Below are 25841 nucleotides of genomic sequence, written 5' to 3' on the forward strand. Positions count from 1 at the left end.
CACCACACATTATCTTAATCACAAACTACAGCAAATTTAGTTTATCCAAAATTCACTTATACTGCAAATTTTTGCACTATAGAAGAAACTAGAGGAAACCAACAGAAACAACATGCAAACTCAACATAGAAAGGCCCAAAAGTCTATCCTGGTTCTGAGTGTGTGCACCTGTAACAGCGTCAACAAATTTTATAGACAATATGCTATCAATAAGCATGTTAATTAGCAATAAGTTGATTGTAAATATATCTTAAAGTGTTATAGTTTTTATAAAACAAGCTACTGAATATTAAAAATAACAGTAAATATTTTAGAATTACAGCATGTTACATAACAGAGCAAGGACATGTTCACAGTATGTCTGATAATATTTTTTCTTCTGGAGAAAGTCTTCGACTAGAATAAAAGCAGTTTTTAATTTTTTTTAAAGTGTTTTAAGGTCAAAATTATTAACCCCTTTAAGCTATATATTTTTTCGACAGTTTCAAAACAAATCATTGTTATAAAATAACTTGCCTAATTACCCTTACCCTAATATATATATATATATATATATATATATATATATATATTTATTTATTTATTTATTTAAAAACATTATCATAAACTGCCGCCTGGTGGCGAATATGTGTTTCGCTTCATCCTTGCATTACGGTGGAGTGGGCGGAGCCTCGTGAATGACGGTTAATTTTTTCAAACGAGGAAGTGAAGTCAAGTCCGCCATTTCATCTTCTTCTTTTTATCGGGTAAGTTATTATTTTAAAATCATATTTGTGAGATATTTGTCGTCAGGTAATGTTTTTATTAGTTAAAAAAGCCCCTGTTTTGAATAGTGATAAAACTGTAACTTATATGTGGATAATATGGCTAAAAACTGATGGCTAAGAATGATGGCAGCCGTCAGTTCAGTAACGTTAATCTTTTAAGTTGATTGTGCTCGGGGTTTTAACAAATTCATTTAAGTTACAATTGTCCTTTTACGCTCGTCATTCCCAATTAAATGATCAATAAGACGTGTTATATGAAGAACAGCGTCGAAACGGGAGCTTGAATGAATGAATCATATGCTGTCCGTTTTATACAGTTGTAATTGGTGCCGAGTTCTGCTTTTGTACTGGTTTTAGCTCAAACACTGAACGAACAGTCTCTTTTTGGTAACGTTAATCCTACTGATCTTGATTTGCTTGTTAATGTGTGTTTTATCAAGTTTCAGCAAACGTTTACAGAGTAACGTTATGTGGTTCATGCTGGCCACTGTTGAGACTGGTCTGCATTAAAAAAAATTTAAAGCCAAAACGTTTGAAAAAAAAAATCCACAGTTGAAACATAATGTGTTAAATGACTTATGAAGGAAATTAATTAGCTAAAAAAGAAGGCTAAGTGTGTTATGAAATATTAAACCTTGTTAAAAAATAAAATCAATTGTGTTAAATAAGCTTAAAATCCATATCTTATGTTTTATATTACTTTAAAACGGCCTGCAAACTGAATTGCACCATTAATCTTGTACATATGTATCAAGTCCAAACAAATGGTTTTGTGGCAAGTAAAAATAATATTTTTATAAATTGATTGTATTGTATTAATTTGTTACAGAAAAGAAAGGAATCATGCAAGGATGCAAGCTGAAGTAAAGGACAACTCTCACATCAGTGCATTACTAATTGTTTGACTTCATCATCAAGCACACCAGGTACAATATTGTACATATTTTGTAACTTGTATATGTCAGACTGGTTGTTGGGAACTAAAATAATATATTTTATGTTTTATTTATTATTAAAATATTACAAGATTTATTGCTGCTATTTTATCACTGTGTGAGGTCATAGCTTATTTAAAATTATTTAAAAAATCTAATTTGAAAGAAAGTCTAAATGTTTCCACAAGGTAATTTATTAAACTGTTTTCTGAAAATGTAAAATTTGAAAGTATTGGTGAGCTGGAAAAACAGTCTGTTGACGTAACTTTTATTTTTATCTTATCTTTTTATTTTATGTTAAAAGTAGATTAATTTACCTTGGATCGCATGTTTCAGTTATAATTTCAGAGTGAAAAATATAAAAGAAAACCATTGAAAACAATGGCATAATGATTTTGCTTGTTCACAAGAGGTACTTGATTTATTTTTCCTGTAGTGATACATAAGTTTTTAAGACTAATGCTTGACACTTAAATTTTAAAGGGATAGTTCACCCAAAAATAATGACATCTTTTATCCTCCACTTGTTTCAAAATATTTTTTTTTGTTCTGTTGAACATAAACTCAGGTGGTGCGGTGCACAGTGGATAGCTCTGTTGCCTCCCAGCAAAAATGTTTCTGGTTCGAGCCTCGGCTGGGTCAGTTGGCATTTCTGTGTGAAGTTTGTATGTTCTCCCCGTGTTGGCGTGGGTTTCCTCCAGGTGCTCCTGTTTCCCCCACAAGACATGCGGTACAGGTGAATTGGGTAAGCTAAATTGTCCTTAGTGAATGTGTGTAAATGAGAGTGTATGGGTTTTTCCCAGAGATGTGTTGCAGCTGGAAGAGTATCTGCTGCGTAAAAAATGCTGGATAAGTTGACTGTTCATTCCACTTTGGTGACCCCAGATTAATAAAGGGATGAAGCTGAAAAAAATGAATGAACACAAACCCAGTTTTTCCTACTATGTTAATCAATAGTTACAGGTTTCTAACATTCTTCAAAATATCTGCTTTAGTGTTTAACAGATTCAAACTGCTTTGAAACAAGTAGAGGATGAATAAATGGTGGCAGAATAGTAAACTATATCTTTAAATGTTTTATTCTGTATGTTATGTGTATTCATATTTGTCTTGTCTTTTGTCATATTGTCCTTTTAGCTCAGATTGTGATGGACCTGGAATGCGACACCAGTTACTCTTAAAGCCTGATTTATACTTCTGCGTCAGGGGACCGGCATAACCCACGGCGCATGCAACGCGCGTGGCTGTGCATTTATACTTCTGCGCGCTGTCTCTGTCGGTCTGCATTAACACTTCCGAAACGCTAGTTGGCAGTGAGGTTTAAATGTTCCTCTGTGTCGAGTTTCTTCGCTGCTTTTTTGCTTTTCCTGAACACTTCCGGGATGTACAAGTGGCTCAAACTCGCTCATTTTGAGGCAGGAACCGGTGGACGTACAACAACTTTAACTATGAGGTAAACACAAAACAAAACTTTCTATCCGGAGCTCCTTCACAGTACTCCACACTTGTAAACAATCGCTCGCTCACATTCGCGCTGCTCTCGGTCCCGCCCAGACTCGTCAGCGCTACCAAGCCGACCAATCACAGAGCTTACGCTAGGCGTCGTTGCGACTTGTAGTTACATTTTTTGAGAAGTGCACGTCAGTGACGGCTACGGCGAAGGGCTATGCGTCAGCGCCATAGCATACGCCGGCGTTTGACGCAGAAGTATAAATCAGCCTTAAGTCAAGAACCAAATGAAGCACCAGAGTACAGATTATGGAGGTATCTGAAGTTGAACTAACTGGAAGCAGGGAACCATACTAATAAAGTTCCTTAAGGTAAAAGCACCTGCTTTATTTTGATAGGAAGTATTTTTTTATAGAGTTCTATTGTTTTATTCTTATTCTAATTTTATTTTATTCATATACTGAATTGAAGTCATTCAAATTTCACAACAAATGATTTGCAGATTGAATATAAAATATAATGACATTTTAATGCATTATTTCTTTTGGTTATTCTTTACATCTATATATGGGCAAGTATTTAATCAATGAAAATAATTTTAAACAACTTAACTAAACAAATTACTCTGTTGGACCCTAATATTTAAAATAGCAAAATCCTCAAACTAACACACACTCTTGTGAATGCATTCTCACATTCATACACTCAAAAACACACATTCATACAACAGTCTGTCTCAGTCTGACTCACACACAACATCCTCTCCCACATATTTTTCTAGCAAACCTCCACCACAAGCTTGTCCTTTTATGTTGCTTTTATTTCAAATATTTTAGAGCATGATATAGTCCAGGTTTTTATCACTAAGTATTTTTTTTTCCATTCAGCAGGTTCCTTGTAAAGATTAACCCAGGGAAGGATCGAAAGTGGAGAAGACCAGATCAAGAAAGACTACATCAAGATATGCGGTCAGTTCAAAGGTACTTTCACTAATTACCAAGATTTCAGACTATGAGTTGATGGAGAAAACTTTGAGTGTCAGATCTTCCTACATCGCCTAGCAAAAATTCTTCCCAGTGTCTTGTAGTAGAAGTGATGTAGTCAATCGAGTTTATATTATTTCGTAAATTGCTTTCTGATTTAATAAAAAATATATTAACCAAACTTGATTAATGTAACAATTTTGATGAAAAGGGCATGTTTTACTAGAGCTTTTAGCACAAAGGCACCCCCATCTTGGAATATTGCTCTGTCTGACGTCACGGGGTTGGTATGCTAGAAACGTTTTTGAATGAGGTATTTGTATGATTTATACATAGTCTGTCTTAAAGCGTCACTAAATTGTACAGGCATTACAGGTCAAAGCAATCTGTTGTTACATTTATCAAAATAAACAATAAGGCTCTTAAAACACTGCTTTGAAAAATGTAGAAAATGTAAAACAAATATTTCAAATATTTTATAATATTAATAATATTATGAGGAAGTATAAAACCTTCCTAAGCTTGAAAATATACCAAACTTCCTTAAAGGAAATAAACTTCCTTTGTTAGTGCAAATTCCTTTTTATGTAGTCTTGTAAACAATTAAACCATTCAAACAAGTTTTGAATTTTCCAAATGTAACTAGCTAAAATAGTACCATGTACTTTTACTCTGTATTAGTATTATTTACTAAAATTTGTTTTATTTTAGCAATATAATAGTATTTCTAGTCCTTTAATTTAATGTAATTTAATTTTCAGTTCTCTTTCCATCTACAAAAACATTAAAAAAATAATTTCACAAGCACATTTAAAATAGGTTTAATACTATGAAATATTATATTAATATTATTTTTTATTTTTTATAAATTGATAGGTAGTTCCTATGGAATGTTTTTATGTATCGCTGAGAATACATTTCAGGTGTTCAATACGTTGCTTGTCAGTCTTAAAAATAAAAATAGGTGCTGAAAAAAGTGCTTAAAAGTCCTTAATTTTAATCGAGTTGTGCCTGTATGTACTCTGCAAACAGTACCTTTTAATTGTTGTCTTCTCTGATTTTCAGGATGTTTTGCATTGGACTGTTTTTTTTGGCTTTGACCCTTGCTTGCCCCTGACCTCACTCTTGGACTGCCCTGTTGGATTTTCAGTTTATTTAATTAAAAAAAAAATTTTTGGATTTTTAAATATTTAATTGTAATTATTTAATGTAAATCAAAGGCGGCAACACCAAGGCTCCAAAAATACAAATTTATTAAATTAAAAAGGCTGACACAGAGCGTAAAATGTTTCGAGCCGCCGGCTCTTCATCAGACAAATAATTTTTCGTTGTAATTTTTTAAATAATATGTTTTTGTTAAATATGCGATTTCTGTGTTTGTTCTGTCTACTCGAACTTGTTTATCTGGTTTCTGTAATTATCATTTGTTTATTTGACCCTTGCCTCGCCTCTGATCTTGTTTTTGGATTGCCCTTCATATATCTTTTTAATTATTGGTTCTAGTTATATGGTTATAAAATATTTGTTAATTTAATTAATATGCATTATATTAAAAAATACATATAAATATATTTTCTGTGTTTTTTTCTGTATCTATTTATCTAATTTGTATATACATTTGTGTTTGTATGTTCTTCTTATTCTGTATATCCACTTACCTAATTTTACCTTTTATATATATATTTATTTGCATTTAATTTGTGATTATTCTGTATGCATTTATTTATCTAATTCATATATTTATATGTATTGCATTGATCAATCTGTTGTTGTTTTTTTTGTATGCATCTATTTATATAATTTATATAAATTATATATTTGTATTTATCAATTTATATGCTTCCTTTGAAGCAATTTTTTAAATAAAGCAATTTAAACTAAGCATTCCTTTTAATGTGATTTATATAGCTACCAAATGTAGATGTCAGCCACATCTAACCCAAAAGTCAGCCGCAACTGAACAAGATCTGGGCCAGATCTGTGAAATTGCATGGGCCGCATCTGGGCCAGATCTGAGAAACTGCATGGGCCGCAGCTGGGCCAGATTTCAGAATTTGCATGGGCCGCAGCTGGGCCAGATCTAAGAAAATGTATGGGCCACATCTGGCCCAGATATGGACCAAGCTTTTTCTGAGATATGGCCCAGATCTGGTTCAGTTGTGGCTGACTTTTGGATCCTTATGACAGCCACAATCAGGTTGAGACATCGCCGTCATTCCGCGCTGTATGTGGGCCAGAAAAAAGTGGGGGATGTGGGCCATATCTGGGCCAGATGTAATTTGCTATCAGTGACCAGCATGGGATTGCTGGTCACTATCAGCGCCAGCATCCCAGCTGCATCTCATGCTGGTGACCAGCATCCCAGCACCAGCATTCCATGCTGGTCACCAGCATAGCACCTAAATCCCAGCAAGACCAGCATATGTTGTGTTTTGGTGCTGGTGACCAGCATGGGATGCTGGTGACCAGCATGGCCAGCATCCCAGCACCAGCATTTCATGCTGGTCACCAGCATAGCACCCAAATCCCAGCAAGACCAGCATTTGTGTTTTGGTGCTGGTGACCAGCATGGGATGCTGGTGACCAGCATGGCCAGCATCCCAGCACCAGCATTTCATGCTGGTCACCAGCATAGCACCCAAATCCCAGCAAGACCAGCATATGTTGTGTTTTGGTGCTGGTGACCAGCATGGGATGCTGGTGACCAGCATGGGATTGCTGGTCACTAGCATACCAGCGCCAGCATCCCAGCAGCATCTCATACTGGTGACCAGCATCCCAGCACCAGCATTTCATGCTGGTCACCAGCATAGCACCCAAATCCCAGCAAGACCAGCATATGTTGTGTTTTGGTGCTGGTGACCAGCATGGGATGCTGGTGCTTGTATGCTGGCCACCAGCATAGCAGCAGCATCCTATGCTGGTCACCAGCATCACAGCACCAGCATCCCATGCTGGTCACCAGCATAATACCAGCATCACAGCACCAGCATCCCATGGTCACCACAGCATAACACCAGCATTCCATGCTGGTCACCAGCATAGCACCAGCATCCCATGCTGGTCATCACAGCATAACACCAGCATCACAGCACCAGCATCCCATGCTGGTTATCAGCATACCAGCACCAGCATCCCATGCTGGTCACCAGCATACCAGCACCAAAACACAACATATGCTGGTCTTGCTGGTGACCAGCAATGCTGGTCTATGCTGGTTTTTTCAGCAGGGTGAATATCTGTGTCTGTGTGTGTGAGAGAGAGAGCAAGTGTGAAGTTGAAAACGAGGGAGAAAAATAGCAGTAAGTCATGACTGCAACAGTGAGTGGCAAAAAAGCTAAACAAAAGAAAATACTTTTATTTTGGCGTGACGTATGACGTCATAAGGCTGCGCCACTCTTGCGCTGGATTCAACTGGACAAAGGTTTGTGTTTTAAAACTTTTACATAAATATAAACCGATTGATTAAAGTTTTAGGTTTTCATCCTATGCTTAATCATGCACCTGCTGTTGACATTATTATTTGACCCTTTATACAACGAAGTACTTTACTCACAGTAGGGCTATTGTTTGAATAAGTTAACAGAGATGTGTGTAAATAGAGGTAAAGTTGGTTTTATATTCACACATTCGGACTTTCCCTTTAATAATATAATTTCATTAAAGTATTATTTGCAGACTCAAAATAGCAAAATCATATCAGCAGTTAATGACTATCAAAGTACAACATTGTTCACAGTCAAATAAACAGTGTTAATGTTGTTTTCAAGCCACACTTGCATGCTAATTCCTATCGAATATTCAAAGTAACATGGTAAACAATATAGAGACTTCTAAATGAACGAATGTGGGAATATAAAACCAACTTTACCTCTATTGTGTGTAATACGTCTTTTAATGAGTCTTTTAATGAAGATTTAATTTATTAAACAGCATAATGTTATTTCGTTCTAAGTATACATCACTTTATATAAGAAATGGAGTACTAGTTTTATATTTGATCTGAATTAGCATGCAAGTATGACTTGAAAACAACAATAACACTGTTTATTTGACTGTGAACAATGTTGTACTTTGATAGTCATTTGCTGCTAATATGATTTCACTGTTTAGAGTTTGCAAATAATACTTTTATGAAATTATATTATTAAGGGGAAAGTCTAAATGTGCGAATATAAAACCAATTTTACCTCTATGTTTTTTGCTCAGCTCAGACTTACCTGATTTCTTTTTGTTAATCACTCTCATATAAAGAAACTGTTAAAGCAAGTGTTGAAGAGAAGTTATTTTATTTCTGTTCATTATTTTATTTATTTTAAACAGGACATTTTTATTGTTTTGTTCATTTTAAACAGGATAAAGTGTCCAAACGCAGATAAAAACTCCTGCTGAAGCGACTGATCCCCACACTGTTATAAAGATGGCGTTTATTAAAGAGGAGAGTGAAGATTGAAGAAACATTCACAGTCTAACAGGAAGATCTGCAGGAACAAACAGGTTGGTTTTCATTCTCGAAACCAACTCAGTCATTTGATCCTCATTCAGATATATTTTAATACTAAGAATAATAAATTAATCCATCTTGCAGCCCTGAGTGTGCTGCCTAGTTCCCCTAAATGCACATAAGCACTCATTGAAAGACAGGAATGAGTTTCTTTCTTGTTACTTGTTCTCATGTCTTTATCATTCTTTTTATGTATTATTAAGCCGTACTCACACTATGTACAGTTGCCTCGAACCGGGCCAAAGCACGCTTGTCCCCCCTCCCATTTCCCCCGCCGGCCTTGCTCACATTACAATCGGGCCTGGGAACGCTTACGTCATCGATGCTGCGCTGTTCAGTAAGCATTCTTGCTCAGCACAGTGGAGATTTCTCTAGTTATATCGTGCCAGTCGTGGGATCTTTAGGGATGCGGTGACATGCAGTCAGATATTTTGCCGAACAGATCCACCACTTTTGGCGCTCATAAACAATTATAAAGTCCTCGTGCTGCAAGAATGAGGAGGTTTGCTGAAGGTGCGCAGCTGTCGTGAGAGGGGTTTGCATATTTAATAAACTACGACAGTTTGCGTTCATTCAACAGTAAGATTGATTAATAAATCCATATGAAACAGGGTCCCCGCGGGTCCTTAAAAAGTCTTAAAATGTCTTAAATAAAATTTTCGATTTTTAAGGTCTGAAAATGTCTTAAATTCTGTAATTTTCCATAAGGAGGTCTTAAATTTCATGTGGGATCTTAAATATCATGTCCGACTCGTCTTATGGCGGCAAATCAATGGCAATATAAATCGAGCGCAGCGGTGATGTTTGCGCGCGAGGAGAAGTGAACCGTGAGCAGATTACAGGTCTACACGCGAGAAAACTACAGCGCGCGAGCGCACAGGGGATCTTCGAGCGCGCTCAACTGATCTAGCGCGAGAAAACAAGTCCCGCGCGTGCACATCATCATCTGTGCGCACGATGTGGTCACGCCTACAGCGCGCGCGCTGGTTCTTCTCTCTGCTCGCGCGAAACATTTTGGATTTTTGTGAGTCCTAGGGCGGGACTTGGTTTACTTGTTATCTCTAACGCTATTGGCTACTCTACCTTTCCAGAAGTTAGCCGGGATTGGACGCAGGTAAGCTAGTTTCCCCGTTAAATAAAAATATACAGGATATCTTATCATAATGTCACAGTGTGAAACTAATAGACTCACTTTCTTAGTAATAATAGGTGACGACTTACTTTCAATAATGAGATATTTCTTGTAATAATTAATCTCATAATAATGCCTATTCTTACCATCATGACCAAGTCATATAATCACATATCAAAATAATGAGATATATTCTTGCAACAAACTTTATTGCTTGGGAGAGAAAGAGAGAGTTATACCATGTGGCAAAAGATCTCTCCATTAAACAGAAATTGGGGAAAATATACATGGGCTAATAATTCAGGACGAATAATTCAGACTTTAACTGTGTGTTTTGAACCATTTGATGAAGTTTAGCACCTACATTTAAACTGAACTCAAACCAAACGTGTTTTTTTCTTTTTTTTCTAAGACTCATTGTCCTTGACTCATTTTCTATGAAGAACAAGTCAGAATAAATTGGATGGACAATAGTATACAAAATAGGCTATACATGCATGAAGTGCATAAAGTACAAAGGTTTATAGTAAATATATTGCCATTAGTCTGTTATTCCACTTTACAGTTAAAGTCAGAATTATTAGCCCGCCTGAATTAGTAGCCCCCTGTTTATTTTTATCCTAATTTTTATTCAACGGAGAGAAGATTTTCTTCAGCACATTTCTAAACATTATAGTTTTAATAACTCATCTCTAATAACTGATTTATTTGATCTTTGCCATGATGACAGTAAATAATATTTGACTATATTCTTCAAGACACTTCTATACAGCTTAAAGTGACATTTAAAGGCTTCACTTGGTTAACTAGGCAGGTTAGGGTAATTGGGCAAGTTATTGTATAACGATGATTTGTTCTGTAGACTTTCGAAAAAATAAATAGCTTAAAGAGAGTAATAATATGGACCTTAAAATGGGTTTTACAAAATTAAAACAGCTTTTATTCTTGCTGAAATAAAACAAGAAAAAAGTGGGCTACAAATTTTGACTTCAACTGCATATGTGACCTTTAAGATGTGGGCCTGTCGTATAGAAAGTGGTATTTGTATGCCTCTGAAGTGGAATGATGTAACGGATAGTGAGTAAAGCCAAACGAATATTGTAGAAATTAAATTGTTGCTCAATAGGTGGCGATAAACACCCATCTGAATGTCTGTCACTGTATTTTTTATGTTTAATTGGACTAATCATTTTTGATTGAAGTCTTTATATGCAGGTTATTCAATCATTAACTAAAAATGAGATTGAAAAATATATATAATATATAGATATATATATTTTACACTGACCTATATTACAAACAATGTTAACAATTATAATAATATACAAAGTTGCACTGCACATATAGTATGCATTGTATGGAAAGATCTAAAACGCAAATAAACTCTTCTGAAGACAATATTTCCTAGAAAGATCATGCCCAAGTGTAATAATGAGCACTGCTGTTGTGGTTAATAATGAAGTAAAATACAACAAACCAGACAAGTGCTGCACGGACAAATCAAATGGGTTCAGAAAGTCATGTTACAAGAATGCTAGTCATATTTTTAGAAGATTAATTTTTATTATTTGACTGTTTCTCGAGATTGAATCCTCATAAAGTTCTCAGAAAGTTTCTTATGATTATGACTTGCAAATTGTATATATATTTAACGGCGTGATCTTTTAACCTGCGTCCAATCCCGGCTAACTTCCGGAAAGGCAGAGTAGCCAATAGCATTAGAGATAACAAGTAAACCAAGTCAACCAAGTAATCTGCTCACGGTTCACTTCTCCTTGCGCGCAAACATCACCGCTGCGCTCGATTTATATTGCCATAGATTTGCCGCCATACTTCACCACATCATTCTGTGTTGACACACTGAACATTTTCCTGTTTTTTTTTTTTTTTTTTTTTTTTTGATTAGGTAAAGTCTTAAATTTTCATTTTAGAGGACTTAAAAAGGTCTTAAAAGGTCTTAAATTTCCTGTTAAAAAATGTGCAGATACCCTGTGAAACAGTCACTTAAAAGTCACGTCAAGCTTTCAGTTTCGGGCTTTGGCGCGTTTTCCACTCACACTACAAGCGTACCGCGCCAAAACTCAAGTGAACCGCGCTCTTAAAGTTATTGCTTTTCTCGTTCTCCTACTGTTTGTTGCATCCTTGAGCACTGGCGCTATATAACATAAGTAAAAACATTCATTCCTTTTCTTTTCGCCTTAGTCCCTTTATTAATCCGGGGTCGCCACAGTGGAATGGACAAACTTATCCAGCACATGTTTTACGCAGTGAATGCCCTTCCAGCCGCAACCCATCTCTAGGGAAACATCCATACACACTCCTACACTACAAACAATTTAGCCCACCCAATTGACCTGTACCACATGTCTTTGGACTGTGGGAGAAACCCACGCGAATGCAGGGAGAACATGCAAACTCCACAGAGAAATGCCAAATTGACCCAGCCGATTTCCCCCGGGACACCAACAATAGGTGCTACGTCACAATCACGCCCCCACAAGAGCAAGCTCCTGATTGGTTAATGCAGTGTGAATGTCCGCTAAAGTTCACATTTCTGAACTCAAGCATTTCACGTGGAACGCGCAAAACGCTCAATTCGCACTGCGTCATTTACGTGTATCGCGCCATTCACACCGCACCATTCGCATCAAAAGGAAAAAAAATGCAAATTATTTCAGGCCAGCAGATTCGTCAGATTTGAAAACGAGGAAAAATAATACTGATAATAATAGTACGGGGAGAAAACTTAACAAGAGAAACAAAATGAGAATTTGGGCAAAGAAAACAAAAACTTTTGCTTCTTTTACACGGAGCCGAGGGATCAAGGGAAATAGCGAATGTGGAGGTGTGGATGGGCAGGTTGAGGGCGTCATTGAACCCGGCCGGTGAGTAGGCAGCTGACTCCATGCCAGCGAGATAAATTGGTAAGTTGATTTTGTTCAGGACACACTGCACTGAAGTCTTTGCCAACGTTACGAGCACTTCAGTAATAAGACAGCGGTCTTTGCTCTGTTGCTTCAATACATACTTTTGCTTTTTGTTTCTCACAGCCAGTTGTTAAGTTTACAATGCGTGTCTCGACCCGGTTTCTCTTCTTGTTTCCCTGCACTGCAACAGTTCAGTCAACCTCTTCAACTCTCCTCCTCTTCCTTTATTCTCTCACCCATTTCCTTTTTGCCGTCTCATGGGTGGAGACCAATTAAACAATGTAGAGTGTCGTCACAGAAAACACCAACAATCATAAATGCATGATTATATGCTGTCTTGGCTTTGCAATCAAAAAAATTTTGTTATAATAGAGGCAAATGGAGAAAAAACAGCCATGAATATAATGAAAAGGGAGTAAATTTGCCCAGAGTGTAGTGATTTTTTATTTCAAAGCATTTTTCCAGAATATGTCAAAATAAGATGTCCCCAAATAACAGTCCGTTTGCTGAAACAGAGAAAGTTTTGGCCAAATTAAGATTCAAAATCACCCCAGAATGGATAAAAATGACCCATCAGCACACAAAGGGAAAGGTGTACATTCTAGCCTTTATGCTGATGCTGTACAGGTATGTCTCATGTCTGCGAGGCAAATATTCAGCTGTTTGTTCAGCTGTTACCCCAGAACTTTTTTTTGATGCGTTTACCAGTCAGGCACAGAATGAACAAGTGTTCCTTGTCTGCTTTACAAATTTTAGAAAAACATTTTGTTGTAATTATGAATAAATATGAATAAAATTAGGCCATTTACAGCTTTCAAATCTGTCTTATCAATATGACCAAAATGACTCATGATCAATTATGTAAGAAACTCTGAAAACTGGACTGACACAGTTTCAATTTACTATAACTTAGGGATGTGCACATCGATTCTCGAGTATTGATATATCGATACTCGGAAGATTTTAATTTGGTATCGATATTTTTTTAAAGTATCAATATTTTAACTATATTTTAATAATTTCTGCATAACTAAATGTTTTGGCGCTGTGTACAGGCTTGTCAGTGACGCTTTGTATATAAGACGTTACACCAATCAATCTGCGGCGAAATATCACGTGAACGATCATGTGCCTTTCAGATAACTTATGTACTCAACACACGCAAGTCGCAGACACTTTTGCATTACGGAATGACACGATGGCAGAGACATAACGCAGCGTGTTGTGGTGGTCTTCAGCTTAAAAAGCTTTGCACAAGCAATTTTTGTTATAAGAAATTCAAACACAGCAACCATACAAGCAGCCTTTATAGACACTTACAGAAAACAAGTGAAACAAAAACAAGATGCCCAGTGTACCTCTGCTCAGTCTCCCTCTGACAAAAGACATAGAAGAGTTTTAAAGGAGGCAAACCTCTCCCTCTCTCTCTCTCTCTCAATTCAATTCCATTCAATGATTGCGTTATTGACATGACAAATGTTACACATGTTTTGCCAAAGAATTAATAAAATTAACATTAAAACACACACACACACACACACACACACACACACACACACACATATATATATATATATATATATATATATATATATATATATATATATATATATATATTATATATATATATATAAGCTTAGTAAACAGAGCAAACAGTAGTATAGTGTAGGGATAGTTTACAGTTTAACCCAAAGAATGACCAGTCTGGTAGATGAAGAAGAGCCGGAGTCAGAGATTTAAAAAAAAATAAATTAAGTTTACTGAAGATAGTTTGCAGTTTCATTCGCAGAAGCCAGCTTCAACACTCTCAATGAGTTCCTAGGCCGCTCTGCTTACAGTTTCAACAATCGAACAATTATACTCTTTACACAAGTCCAGAAAGGGTGGGATCCAGGTAAACAGTCCTCATTGGTTACAACAGAAATAGACAATTCCAAATACATGCGTCAAAGAAACATAGTATCTACTTCCAGATATGGATGGCCTTAGTGTGTGCGTCAAAGAAAGCCTTGTATTTGTATCCAGATATGGATGGCGACCTGATGCCTAGAGGTGAGGTCGCCCTAAGTTATTAGGAGCTGATCTCCGACCTGTAAAAAGCTAAACCAGGAACACAATAGACACAAAAGACCATCTGTGTTAAAGACTCAAGGATGTTTCTTGTACGTTCAGCTGTGTTATCAGGCTGGTTCAAGACTGTTTCCATCAACAGTCTGCTGCAATATCTTGGCTACACACAGTCACAGTCTGTCTCCACACAAAAAGGAATTACATTACTATTAATTATACTCAAAAACAGATCAATCAAACAGCTATAAAATAATAGGCAATATATCAGGACAATAAAACAGGTGTCTTCTTCTCCTCTGTATTGGACCTCTAGTCATAGGAACAGATAGAGAGAGAGAGAGAGAGAGAGAGAGAGGTCTCCATGACCTATGACCTGGTTTGTGTGTCTCCTGAAAACAAAGTTAAAATAGACAGGCAAAAAGAGAAACAAGGACACAGAACATTCTTACAGTAAGCAGTTTTAACTTATTCGTTACTTAAAATCAATTCACAGTTAAATACTGAGAAACAGGATGATGAAAAGGATAAACGATGGTCCATGATGAGACGAATTGGAAAGCAGAAATCCGAATCCTTCAATAGTATTTAAATATATAGTATAATAATAAATAAATACAAATAAAAAATAAATAAATTAATTAATAAATCAGCTCTGTAAATCTTTGTCTCTTGTTACCATTAGGTGAATAAGAATAAATATAAGGCTGTGTGTGTATCTGTGCAATGTGTATATACAATATGGATGTGTATGGGTGTTTATATTACACACAAACACACACTACAGTATATATATATGTAATGGTTTTTTTAATTAACATCATTTTGAAAAATTACATTAATATTTTTTATAATAAGAGGTATCGATATCGGTATCGTAAAATTTTTAACAAGAACTATCGGTATCATATTGAATTTAAAAATTGTGGTATCGCCCATCCCTACTATAACTTAAGGTTAAGCGGCTTTGACAAAATTTACATTGTAAAAGATACTTGATGAATATGAATTGAATTGAATCTGCTTAAATGTGTACACGTTAATGGACCGAACAAAATATGATCTGATTTATTTTACATTTAATGTGCATCAGAAATACAGTGTGTGTAGCCAATGTTTCCAGTGTCTTTCCACTTTTCAGCTTTTGATGAGAGTTTTTAAGACCTAATGAAAACTAATGTTTAATTTATTGATTTCAGACCTAATTGAAGAGAATGAGAGGAGTAAAGAGGAGGAACATCATGTCAAAATTGAGGAAAAAACTAATTTACAGACTGATGGTTTTTTGAAAAGGAGAGACAAGAATCGTTTCACCTGCACTCAGTGTGGGAAGAATTTTGCAAGAAAAAGCAAACTTAAGATTCACATCAGGATCCACACCGGAGAGAAACCATTCACATGCCTTCAGTGTGGGAAGAGTTTCAACCAATCATCAAACATTAATCTACACATGAGGATCCACACTGGAGAGAAACCATTCACATGCACTCAGTGTGGGAAGAGTTTTAGCCTATTATCATCCCTTAATCAACACATGAGGATGCACACTGGAGAGAAACCTTTTACATGCACTCAGTGTGAGAAGAGTTTCAGTCTGTCATCTTCCCTTAATCGCCACATGAGGATCCACACTGGAGAGAAACCATTCACATGCACTCAGTGTGGGAAGAGTTTCAGCCTATCATCATCCTTTAATCAGCACATGAGGATGCACACTGGAGAGAAACCATTCACATGCACTCAATGTGGGAAGAGTTTCAGCCTATCATCATCCCTTTATAACCACATGAGGATCCACACTGGAGAGAAACCATTCATATGCACTCAGTGTGGGAAGAGTTTCAGCTACTCCTCACACCTTAATCACCACATGAGGATCCACACAGGCGAGAAACCATTCACATGCACTCAGTGTGGGAAAAGTTTTAACTGCTCATCACAGCTTAATCAACACATGAGGATCCACACTGGAGAGAAACCATACACATGCACTCAGTGTGGGAAGAGTTTCAGCCAATTATCATCCCGTAATCTACACTTGAGGATCCACACTGGAGAGAAACCGAACCACAGAATTTCACATGCTCAAACTCTAGTGTGACAGCAGCTTCGGTGTGGGAAGAGTTTCAGCAACTCATCGGACCTTAAGGGGCCATGAAACCCCCTCGTTTCAGCAGGGTGTTTTCACACCTCTACTTTGGAAAAAGTCAGAAAAGTGGGCGTGTCCAGCTCTGTTTAGGGGGGAGTGTCAGAGGAAGAAAAGTGGGATGGTGTGGGAGTGTCTATTTGGGCATGCGCGAGTTTCAGAGTCAAAAAAACACACACACACGCACACAAACACACAGCAAAGTCTGCCTGACATTTTGATTAGTTTTAAGACAAAACTTAATTTCATATTAATATAATACTGTTACTAAACATATTATTTAAAAATGTATTTAAAATATATGACATTCATTATGAGAGAAGATTAAAACTGTCTCAATTATTTCTTAAACCAAGATTATACCACTAGTTAGGATTTACAAGTCAATTAACAACACAATTAGTGTGCAAAATGCTCTCCTTTCACAAACATCTGTCCTCTTCAGCGGTTTTCTAACCTTTTAAATCTAGAAGTTTTTTTAAATCTAGAAGTACTAAGTTCTAGAAGACTCTAGATTTTTAAAGATTTGACTTCCACAAACGTAACTAACTCCACTGATAAAATGATATAAGCTAATCTGAGTTTTAGAAGCTTGCTACATAAGGCATACAGACTAAATCTACTTACTGGTCAAAAGCCATTTCTAATGTTAAAATGTGAGTTCTGTCAACTGGTCAAAAGCAGCAAGCTGTTGCTGAAAGTGAGACAACTGTACAATGATTGAGATGAGATGGGCCTCTTTAACCTGAGCTGGCAGCAAGTCAACAACATATCAGGGCACAGCATCTTTGACTTGAACCCTCGAATGTCAGATGAAAAGTCTGATGCTCTACCGACTGAGTTAACTGGGATCATTGGGGCATTAGCTTAGATTTACTTGTGACGTGTCAGAGTTGCAACATGCACTAAAAAATGAGCTGTACAAAACAGGTGGCAAGAGTGGGGCGTGATGCCAATGTCACCGTAAGGAATCCTGCCGTGACCTGAATTCGCCTTAACCACTTAGCCACAACTACAAGACTGACTGCACTGCCTTAGCCATTAGCACACCCTGCACTAAAAGGAGGCTGGAGATTATAAATGGCAACAGAGTGCAACGCCAATGCCATTGAAAAACCTGCCGTGACACGGATTCCAACCAGAGTTTCTGCGGCCACAACACAGAGAACTAACCACTATACAATCACGGCAAGCTATGGGACAGCCACTGGACCTTCACTCTCTGTCAAATGTCTTTGAAAATGGAGGGCCCCCAGGGCAGCTAGCTAGCATGCGCTGCTGTTTTATTAAAGGTCGCAAACCAAATCCTGCACACTGCCTGGATGTAGTTGGCAGGATCCAAACCTGCGCGGCAAACACCAACGGATTTCTAGTCCATCGCCTTAACCACTTGGCCATGACTACATGTACTGCCATGGCCTCATGGCTAGTACAAGTATTGTGCAACCAGATGAAGGTCCTTCACTCTCTGTCATATGTCTTTAAAAGATTGAAGGCCCCCAGAGCAGTCAGTTAGCATGCGCTGCCGTTTTAATTTTGTTGTTTGGATTTCAAGTCCATCGCCTTAACCACTCGGCCACAACTACAAGACTGCCTGTACACCCATGTCCTCATGCCAAGTACATGTGTCTTTTTGTTGTTGTGGCAATGAATGGAGACTTAACAATTGAAAAGATTCCTTCCATGCCTTAGAAGCGTGACTTGATCAGTACTTATCTACACAGCATGCTGCATCAAAGGTCCCGTTGCTTATATCAAATCCCTAGTCTTCCACACTTTGGGAAACGTAAACATTCAGGGTGTGCCATTAACACAGCCTGCACGAAAAGCAGGCTGGAGATTACGAATGGCAACACAGAGTGCAACACCCATGTCATCTTGGAAAACCTGCCATGACCTAGATTCAAACCAGGGTTGCTGCGGCCACAACGCAGAGTACTAACCACTATGCGATCCCAGCGAGCTACGGAAAAGTCACAGATCCTTCACTCTCTATCATATGTCTTTGAAAATGGAAGGCCCCCAGAGCAGTCAGTTTGCATGCGCTGCCATTTTATTTTTGTTGCTTTTCCTTTTTAGCACAACCCTTTTCTCAAGAAACAATGGAGTTGCAAACAATCATGGAAGGTTGCAAACTAAGTCCTGCACACAGGCTGGACGTAGTCGGCAGGGTTTGAACCTGCGCGGGGAGACCCCAATGGATTTCAAGTCCATCGCCTTAACCACTCAGCCACAACTACAAGAGTGCCTATACTGCCATGTCCTCATGCCTAGTACATGTGTTGTGCATCCAGATGAAACTTTGAGCAAGCGATAGCTCAACAACATAAGCAGTGGCTCCACAAAAAGAGTCTTACACGCCCGAACAGGGACTTGAACCCTGGACCCTTAGATTAAAAGTCTGATGCTCTTCCAACTGAGCTATCCGGGCTCCATGGCAATGCTTTACAAGTAGGCAATGTGTAGGGTTGTGGTCGGCGCAGACCTTTGCGACACAAAAGTTTACCGTGAGGTGGGGTTTAGGCTTATGGTTGGTGTAGATGTTACTAAAACACAACTGTTTACTGTGAGGTTGGGTTTATGGTTTTTGTAGGTGTAGACATCAGTACAACACAATAGTTTGGACTCCATGTCATGTAGGAGACATTAAATAGATCAATGATAACTGCAGAATGTCTTTCTGTTGTGGCAATGAATGGAGTCTTAACAATTGAAAAGATTCCTTCCATGCCTTAGAAGCGTGACTTGATCAATGCTTATCTACACAGCATGCTGCATCAAAGGTCCCGTTGCTCATATCGAATCCCTAGTCTTCCACACTTTAGAAAACGTAAACATTCAGGACGTGCCATTTGCACAGCCTGCGCATGTAGACCCCAATGGACTTCTAGTCCGTCGCCTTTTTTTATTTTTTATTTATTTTTTATTCATTTATTTTATATCAAAAATTTAAAACAATTACATTCAGGTAATAATACATGTACATTATATAAAGCCATTTGAACATATGTATTTCCACTTAAAAAGTCTTTTTCAAATACATCAATTTTGTTATTCATGTTACAATAATAGAAAAGAGCATTATGCAGTTTAGACATTTTTCTTTGAAATGATTTACACACAGATATTTTGCTATAATTTTCTTTAACAATATTCCTTCTATTCCATATCACATTTCTTGCAACTGTTAAAATGAAGTTTATAAACCTTGTGTTTTTACCTTGTAAGACTGGATTTTACTCAAACAACTATCCCTTGCAATAAAACCATAAAATCTCTGGAATCTGGAAGAGGGGACAGGAGAACACAATCAGAACATTCCTTTCACCCGCATCCATCTCCCTTACTGATGTTGTTTTTTAATTATAATCATTCAGGTGTGACTGGTAAACTGGTGAACTGTCTTTAAAGTTCATTTCACCCCAAAACATTGGGTAACCCTTTGAAGTTAATTAACTCTAAAAACAGAGTCAGATATGTGGGTGCTAAATATGTATGACTGTTGCACAAATGTTAATGGGTATTTAAAGAATCTTGGCAAAACACTTGGGGAAGTTTCTGTAGCCAGACTTCCCACACAGCCTCTGTGTGTCTCTTCTATTGCCAGGTATGCTGACTTTATGAAATTATTTTTTAACTTTGTATTTGTATTTGCATTTATCTGCGTTTATATGTTATGCTAATTAGTTGTGTTTTGTATTCAATTTTTGATTCATTCTAAGTGTTGTTTTACCTGCCTGGCAAAATAAATGTTAACCCTTTTTGATTAATTCTGGAGTTTTGTGAATTCATTGTGTCCATTAGATTACGAGGAATCTTCGTTACCCTTAAAGTACGGCATAAATGAAATTGATTAATAGGCTCATTTGATTATATGTAGCCATAGCGTGCTGATAACATGTAGACCTTTTAGTCATTTAACAACTGATAGCAGCAAGTTGCAAGGGCTTGGCTGAAGATGTGTTCTTTTAGGACTAGGTGAGCGTTATGCAACCAGCCTAAATACTAGTTAATCCTGCATCCTCTGACTATTTTCAGAGTGTCGACATATTATCCGTGAGAAGAAGCGCAAACCCGGGGCGTGAAACTTTGAGCGACGTTGGTCCCTAATGAACAAACAAATTTAAATTTTCGGACCCCAGAAAATATCAAATTCTAAATTAAAATCACAACCAATAACATGATCAGCTAAAAACGTAAATGATGAATTTATAAGATTGAAATTGGAGTCAGATTAAAATACGCATCAAGTCAGATATAAAATTGGCCAACAAATTTTAATGAAATAAAATAACTCTTTCCAGAAGCGTCCGAAAAGGCATACACGCAGAATTCCTTCGACCAAAACACTGGACTCCTTCATTGGACCTGTGGGTGGAATCTTACAACCTTCTGTTTTACAACCAAATAAAAATAATGTTTCCCATTCCTCATCAACGACCTCATTTTCAATCCCCATTTCATTTAGCATGTCTTTAATTTTTCCAATAAAACATTCTAACTCCTTAGCAACCGCATAGCAACACCTCAGCAACCAAGCTGTATAAAAGTAAATGGTTTATTAACTAAAGATTTAAAAAAAAAAAAACAAGATCGATAAGACAAGGATGTCCAATGTCAGCACTATTATACACACTTGTATCTGAAACATTGGCATTAGCAATTGATAATGAAACGCAAATAAGAGGATTATGTATAAAAGGAACATGGTTAGAACAAAAAATATTTCAGTATGCTGATGATACCACACTAATAATAAAAGATATTAAAAGTATTAAAAAAGCAGAGGAAATTTTAAACAGATATTGTAAAGGAACAGGAGCAAAAATTAATAAGGAAGAAACTAAATACATGAGAATGGGAAAAACAAATGTTTTACCAGAAAAAAAATTCTAATTTAAAAAGGAGAAAATTGATATGAAAATTTTAGGTATAAGGGTTGGTGAAAATGAAAATGAAACAAGGAATTTAATGTGGGAGGAAGTTTTAAAAGGAATGGAGAAAAGATAACATTTCTGGAAATGAAGAGGTTTGTTTTTAAAGGGGAAAGTTTTAGTTTTAAATTCCGTATTTTTATCAAAAATGTGGTGTTTTAGGTACAGTGAGTTTGCCAATGAGTGTGTATAAAAAGATAAAAGCTTTTGTATTAGATTTCATATGGGATGGAAAACCTTCCAAAAAAGCTTATGACACCATAATTGGTAAAGTAGAAGAAGGAGGCTTAGGTTTAATTGATCCACTAATCAGAATGAAAAGCATAAGAATAAAAACTGTAAAAAAAATATTGGAAAGAAAAACATGTATGGAAAGATGTGATGAGATATTTTTTAAATAAATGTGGGGAAATTCAAGAATATATATTATGGATGAAGCCCAAAGAGAATATGATGAATAGAATTCCAAAATTCTATAAAGAGGTTATTAAAGCATGGGGAGATTTTAGAAAGCATATTGATTGTACTTTTAGTAAAGAAGAGATTTTTAAGCAACCGCTGTTTTTAAATGAACACATTAAAGAAGGGAATAATACTATTTTTTATAAGAAATGGTTTAATGCAGGAATAAAGCAAAATTAAAGATATTTTATATGAAGTGATACCTGGTTATGTACAGGCGCAAGTATGAAGAGCAGTCAGTTAGCATGCGCTGCCGTTTTAATTTTGTTGCTTTTCCTTTCCAGCACAACCCTTTTCCCAAGAGCTTTTTCCCAAGTATGAAAGAATGGAAAGAAATTATAGAAAATAAATTGAAAATGCACAGCGATGAAGGAAGGGTGATTAACTTTAAAGAAAATCAATATGCTTTTAAAGATGGTATACTAATGTTTTATTCTTGTTAATGTAAAGACGTGTTTGTTACACCCAAAGCAGAAGAGTATTGGAAAAGATTATATCCCAATATCGAAAAGAAGGAAATATGGCAAAATTTGAGAGCTTGGTGGAAAAGTCCAGTTTTAGAGAATTTTGATTACATTTTAAAACAAAACTGTTTATTAAGTGAAATGAGATTGTGTAAAATAGGTTTGGCAAATCGTCATCTTATAATTATAAGGTTCTATCTGTGTAATGAATGATTTTGAGATATTGAGCTTAAAAGTTTTTGCATTCCATATATCAAACAATGTGTGTGTAGCATTTCTCTTTCATACATTGATCATTTGCATTTAGAGAACCCTTAGGGTCTGTCATGACAAAGTTACTTTGCACTTTGGAGTAAAAAAAACACGGTAAATGCTGATAAAACCTTCTCATTCTAAAAAAGTAATTTTCTACTTGGAATTATGAGGTTCTGTCTGCCAGATCATTCATTGAAGCTTTACTTTTCAAGAAATACAATCAAAAAATGTATAAGTTGGTGTTGTAACAATATGTTGATACTTGAGAAAGTAAAATTTTGGTGTCTGTAACATTTATTTCATGTTTTAGGATGAATATTTTTCTTGTTCAAATTGAGCTTACAAAGCTGGGCTAAATATTTTTTTCCAGTGCAGATGTTAGTTTAATCTAATTAATATGTTGATATTTATGACATTTTATGCTTTACATGAATTTTTGAATCAAATTTATTGAATTATATGCCCTATGAAGTAAATTAAGTATTTGCCCTTCAAGGCTTAATATTAAATTTAAAGACTTTAAAAGAAACAGACGATAAACAGATGAGTTTAATAAACACTGAAAAGTGTTTCACTGACTATATGTAAACAAATAAATATATTTCACATTTAACATAGACATTTTTTAATATTGATCTCTTTTTCAACAATATAAAATCTAACATTTAATTTCAATGTTGGTGACGCTATGCCACAGTGGGTAGCACAATCGCCTTACAGCAAGAAAAACGCTGGTTCAAGCCTCCGCTGGGTCAGTTGGCATTTGCCATCCTTGTTGCTCATTTGTTCTGGAGTTTGAAAGAGGCCGGTGCTTCCGTGGAAGCTGTTTTACTTGCACCCTCTTATCGTTTTTGATGGATGTTGTTGCATAATTTTATGTCATCTTTACTGAAAATAGCTGCAAATACATACAGAAATGCCATAGTCCAGCCCCCATCAGTAAAGTGAGTACATACATGACGAGGTGGCCGAGTCCATTGAATCCCTTTCTTACTGTTCATATGCTCCGTCGTTCATATGGTAAAACTGAAAGTCATCTTACCGAAAAATAGTTGCAGTAACATACATATAAAAATATGTGCCACAGTCCAGCCTCCACCAGAGAAGAGGGAAAATACGTGATGAGGTGGCCGAGTGGTTAAGGCGATGGACTGCTAATCCATTGTGCTCTGCACGCGTGGGTTCGAATCCCATCCTCGTCGCTTGTATACTCTGGCGTTTGAGAGAGCCTGGTGCTTCTGTGGAAGTTATTTTGAAGGATGTTATTGCAAAATTTAATGTCATCTTTACTGAAAATAGCTGCAAACACATACATAAATGCCATAGTCCAGTCCCCATCAGGAAAATGGCTTTATACATGACAAGTTGGCCGAGTGGTTAAGGCGATGGACTACTAATCCATTGTGCTCTGCACGCGTGGGTTTGAATTCCATCCTTGTCGATTATATGTTCTGGTGTTTGAAAGAGGCCAGTGCTTTCGTGACAGGTGTTTTACTCTCACCCTCTTATTGTTTTGAAGGATGTTGTTGCAAAATTTAAAGTCATCTTTACTAAAAATAGCTGCAAATACATACAGAAATGCCATAGTCCAGCCCCCAACAGGAAAGTGAGTACATACATGACGAGGTGGCTGAATCTATTGAATCCCATTCTTGTCGTTCATATGCTCTGTCGTTCATATGGCAAAACTGAAAGTCATCTTACCGAAAATAGTTGCAGAAACATACATTTACAAATATGTGCCACAGTCCAGCCTCCACCAGACAAAAAAGGAAAATATTTGAAGAGGTGGTTAAGGCAATGGACTGCTAATCCATTGTGCTCTGTACACGTGGGTTCGAATCCCATCCTTGTCGCTCGTGTGCTCTGGGATTTGACAGAGCCTGGTGCTTCCTTGGAAGTTCTTTTACTCGAACCCTCTCAGCGTTTTGAAGGATGTTGTTGCAAAATTTAATGTCACCTTTACTGAAAATAGTTGCAAATACATACATAAATGCCATAGTCCAGGACTTCCGGTTGGGTGAGCGGTAGGATGGCAGCATAGAACGTACTCTCCTGGTCAAGGTGTTCAAAAAGCCCTTATACTTTTACCAATTCAAGTGAGCTTTGCGCTTGATGACTTCAAAATGAATGGGGCAAAACCTAAAAAGGGGAATTCAAAGCCAAAATTAAGCGAGGAGGAAAAGGAGACGAGGAATGATAATGACAAGTTAGGCCTACCTGAGAAAGAACATGGCGCCAAAACTTTGCGAGCAGTGAGAGCACTCAGCAGAGATATCTCCGAACTGAAGACAGATTTAAGAAAAGAATTCAGCCAATTCAAAGAAGAGTTCAAAAAGGATATGAAAACAGAAGTGGACAAGCTGAAAAGCGACATAAACTAGAAGCTAGAAGACATCACCGAAGATATTCAGTCACATGGCACAAGACTGAATGAAGCAGAGGAGCGAATAACTGAACTCGAGTCGGCAAACCTTGAACTAAAAGACGCCTTACTGCACACCTTGAAAGAGCAAAAAATGATGCAGAATAAGGTAACAGATCTTGAGGGCCGATCATGACAAAATAATATCCGAATATACGGTATTAAAGAAGGAGCAGAAGGGACGTCCATGATTAATTTCATCACGTCTTTGCTAAAAAACTAAGCTCTCACTGGACTCCGATTTAGACCTGCAGGTACAGAGAGCACACAGATATCTCGGTCCTAGACCTCAAAATAATAATACTTCAAGATCGATTATAGTCAATTTCCTGCAGTACACCACTAAAGATAAGATCTTGCAAGCTGCCTGGGCAAAAGAAACGCAACACGA

The 25841-nt window shown here is 36.8% G+C and overlaps 2 protein-coding genes, 1 long non-coding RNA gene and 4 other non-coding genes across 7 annotated transcripts; 5 read left to right on the forward strand and 2 right to left on the reverse strand.

The window, feature by feature from the left end:
* The window catches only part of LOC101882252 (NLR family CARD domain-containing protein 3-like), a 305138-nt gene that overhangs the window by 229823 nt on the left and 49474 nt on the right, over window positions 1-25841 (forward strand).
* On the forward strand, window positions 683-5312 carry LOC101883363 (uncharacterized). 2 transcript variants are annotated; one of them, XR_660906.5, is made up of 6 exons: window positions 683-746; window positions 1597-1693; window positions 2271-2447; window positions 2840-3522; window positions 4039-4131; window positions 5200-5312. It is a non-coding gene; the product is annotated as an uncharacterized lncRNA (long non-coding RNA). The 2 variants fall into 2 exon arrangements; XR_012402328.1 differs by having other exon boundaries at window positions 4042-4131.
* LOC137491419 (uncharacterized) lies at window positions 7520-17856 on the forward strand. The gene is made up of 3 exons (XM_073948024.1): window positions 7520-7558; window positions 8490-8631; window positions 15964-17856. Exon 3 carries the CDS (start codon window positions 16215-16217, stop codon window positions 16863-16865), a length of 651 nt encoding a protein of 216 aa, XP_073804125.1. The 5' UTR covers window positions 7520-7558; window positions 8490-8631; window positions 15964-16214; the 3' UTR covers window positions 16866-17856.
* Window positions 19069-19150, reverse strand: trnas-uga (transfer RNA serine (anticodon UGA)). Its single transcript has one exon. It is a non-coding gene; the product is annotated as a tRNA-Ser (tRNA).
* trnak-uuu (transfer RNA lysine (anticodon UUU)) lies at window positions 19269-19341 on the reverse strand. Its single transcript has one exon. It is a non-coding gene; the product is annotated as a tRNA-Lys (tRNA).
* On the forward strand, window positions 24146-24227 carry trnas-gcu (transfer RNA serine (anticodon GCU)). Its single transcript has one exon. It is a non-coding gene; the product is annotated as a tRNA-Ser (tRNA).
* Window positions 24385-24466, forward strand: trnas-acu (transfer RNA serine (anticodon ACU)). The gene has a single exon. It is a non-coding gene; the product is annotated as a tRNA-Ser (tRNA).

The sequence above is a fragment of the Danio rerio genome, chromosome 4 (assembly GCF_049306965.1).
Source record: "Danio rerio strain Tuebingen ecotype United States chromosome 4, GRCz12tu, whole genome shotgun sequence".
In the NCBI taxonomy this organism is placed as follows: domain Eukaryota; kingdom Metazoa; phylum Chordata; class Actinopteri; order Cypriniformes; family Danionidae; genus Danio; species Danio rerio.

Excerpts from the sequence above, each read along its gene's own strand:
- LOC137491419 (XM_073948024.1), top strand. The coding sequence starts at position 16,215 with ATGAGGATCCACACTGGAGAGAAACCATTCACATGCACTCAGTGTGGG.